Raw genomic sequence first — 3,038 nt, forward strand, 5'->3', positions numbered from 1 at the left:
TGAGGTCCAAAGTATATTTGTCTACAAAGCTAGACTACATAAAAATGTGAAAAATAAATTCCAACTGTTTCTATGTTTATGACCTGCAAGCTATTATAATTGTACCCTAGGGCAATTTGAGCAAATTGTTTGGGTTTTTTCTCACAACAACAGTCCCTGAAATAAGTGTCTTAGAAGGTCTGCATCTGCTTAACCCCTTCCCTCAGAACGTAATGTCCTCCTACAATCACCTTTACAATAAAAAACGTTTTATTTTCTACCACTATAAAAGTATGCATGTATTGTTATAGTGCATTGGTATGTTTAACAATAACAACAAAAATCATGCCCAAGCTTTTTTGTCCTGAAGTATCTTTATTTTGTGTTCTTTAATAAATTTCCTTTAGGTTTTAGCAATAAGGATTTCACATGCTGTTCTTTCTCTTTCTCCTCTTCCTTCTTCTCCTGCCATTGCTTCATCCCTTCATCCACCTCTGCACTGAGATACACTGCTCTTCTCTAAATGTGCACACAAATATAAACATTTAAAACATTTCAAGTTTTTCTTTAAATGAAATATAAGCAGGAACAAAACAACAATCCAAAAACATAAAGAGTCTTACAGCAAACTCCTCTCTTTGCTTTTGTCTGCGGATCTGCCCCTTCAATGGAGGTGCAGGCCTTCCATCTGAAAATCACATAATAATTTATACAAATCCTTGTCAGCGTTTATATTCTCATTCACAGATTCACTGTTGACAGTGTTTTGACAAATACCGTGACACATACAAAAGAACTGACAACAAAACCACACCCCATTGTTGCCTTTGGCTTTTAACAAAATATAAAATAAATTTCACCTGCATATGACCAGTCAGGCAGATCTGTTAATGGCCCATATTCTGATCCACTACGTGCTAAACCATTTCTGCAGACAAACAGGGAGCATGACAATGAAGCATGTAACAAAACAAAACACTGACATCAAGATTAACCATTGCTAATAAAATGTAATGTACGCAAACAATCTGATTTAATCAGTTTTTTCAGTTAGTATTTATTAAAATATTATTCAAAACTGTATCAAGGTTTATTTAAACTGGATTTTAAAAATATTTCTCCTTTGTATCATCACCAACATCCATATTTATCATCATCCCAATTTAGGGTGACCAGACGTCCCCGTTTACTGAGGACAGCAATGGTTTTTGGTTGTCCCTGTTTTACAGCATATTAAAAACTACTCACAAATACACTGTAAATATAGACTGCTGACAATCGTGCAGTGATGTTACATACTAACTATACATGTGTTAGTTAGTCAACGGAGCATCAGTACCCCAGTGGCTGAGGAGGGTAGTTTGAGCACAACATCTGAGAACCTGGAACCCAACCAGATGCAGCTTGCTATGGAGAAGAATATCCAAGGCTACAGACCTCAAGTGAAGTGGCCAAAGTCTGGAAGCAAGAAAGAGTGGACAACAGTCAACGCAGACCTGAGTAAGATCCTGAATGAACTCAGAGGAACAGCAGAGAAGAAGCTGGATAAAATGAGCGATCTGGTGTACTCATACAGGGTGGAAAGATTCGGAGCAAAAGAGAGAGGAAAAAAAACAACAACAACCCCTCCAAAGTCCAGAAGGCAGCAAGAAATCATGCGCCTGGTCAAAAAGATAAGGGATTTGAGAAAACAGTGGAAGAAATCCTCACCAGAAGAGTGAGCTGGCATAAACCTTCTGTAAGCAGATCTAAAGGAATGCCTGGGAAGACTGCGGAGAGCAGAAAACATCAGAACACGATGCAAGAAGAAGGAGAGGACAAGAACATTCTTCTACAAAGATCCTTTCAGATTTGTGAAAGCTCTCTTTACAAAGGAAAAGAGTGGGTCACTTAAAGTGTCAAAGAAGGAGCTGGAGGACCACCTGAAAGCAACACACACAGACAGCCAGAGATATGAGCAGAGGGTGATGCCACCAGACATGCCACCCATTCCTCAGCCAGAACATCAATTGGATGACAGCCCTCCAAGGTGGAGCGAGGTTGAGAAAACTGTGAGAAAACTAAGGGCAGCTTCAGCTCCTGGACCAAACGGAGTCCCATACCGGCTGTACAAGAATGCTCCAGAGGTTCTTCGGTTCCTGTGGAGGCAAAGGAAAGTGGTTTGGAAAAAGCAAACCATCCCAAAAACATGGCGAAGAGCAGGGGGAGTGCTAATCCCAAAGGAAAAGGATGCCCCGAACATCAACCAATTTCGACAAATCAATCTCTTGAATGTTGAAGGAAAGATCTTCTTTAGCATTGTTCCTCAAAGGATGACAACATACCTGAAACAAAACAAATTGATTGATACGTCGATACAGAAAGCTGGCATACCAGGCTTCTCGGGATGCTTAGAACATACTAGTATGATATGGGTAGTAGGAGGAGAACGTCTGCAGTCTGGACAGCATCTTCCTCCTATTCGTGCATACATGGATGACATGGCCACCCTGACCTCAACCATTGCATGTACCAAACGTCTACTGGCAAAGCTTCATGCCAACATAACATGGGCGCGTATGAAGTTAAAACCCAGTAAATCTAGAAGCATATCCATTGTCAGAGGGAAACTCGTAGACCAGAGATTCCACATCGATGAAACACCCATTCCAACGGTGCAGGAGATGCCAGTCAAGAGCTTCGGGCAATGGTACAATGCAAGCTTCAAGGACTCAGATCAGAGTGACCAACTGAGGGAAGAAACCATAGGGCCTTTCGCACCGCTTTAGTTCCAGAACTAAATGTACAGTACTAAAGTACTGGGACGATTTTGTGCGAACTATTTCCCAGTACCATTTAAAGGGTTGCATTCGCACCGACTGTGTGTATTAGGAAGTGACGTAAGCCGGTCGACAGCGACGTCATTTGTGCGCGGCGTTCAACAACATAGGGTGACCATACGTGCCATTTTCCCAGGACGTGTCCTTACCAGGATTTGTTTTGGCTTTGTTTTTTCCTGTTTTCATGCTTGCTGAAGGTAATGATCGAAAAGTAGTTTGACCAATAACATGCAGGCATTG

General features: G+C 41.2%; 1 protein-coding gene across 1 annotated transcript in view; it reads right to left on the bottom strand.

Moving 5' to 3' along the window:
• Positions 1 to 340: 340 nt before the first annotated feature.
• mrpl52 (mitochondrial ribosomal protein L52) overlaps positions 341 to 3,038 on the bottom strand; it is an 18,716-nt gene continuing 16,018 nt past the window's right edge. The window contains exons 3-5 of the mRNA XM_016555171.1: positions 840 to 907; positions 603 to 667; positions 341 to 498 (exon numbers count right to left, since the gene is read on the bottom strand). Of these exons, the coding sequence (XP_016410657.1) occupies positions 355 to 498; positions 603 to 667; positions 840 to 907 (277 nt within the window). The 3' untranslated portion in view covers positions 341 to 354. The remainder of the gene's footprint in view (positions 499 to 602; positions 668 to 839; positions 908 to 3,038) is intronic.

Source organism: Sinocyclocheilus rhinocerous, unplaced genomic scaffold, assembly GCF_001515625.1.
Source record: "Sinocyclocheilus rhinocerous isolate Xijiao unplaced genomic scaffold, SAMN03320098_v1.1 scaffold75, whole genome shotgun sequence".
In the NCBI taxonomy this organism is placed as follows: Eukaryota; Metazoa; Chordata; class Actinopteri; order Cypriniformes; family Cyprinidae; genus Sinocyclocheilus; species Sinocyclocheilus rhinocerous.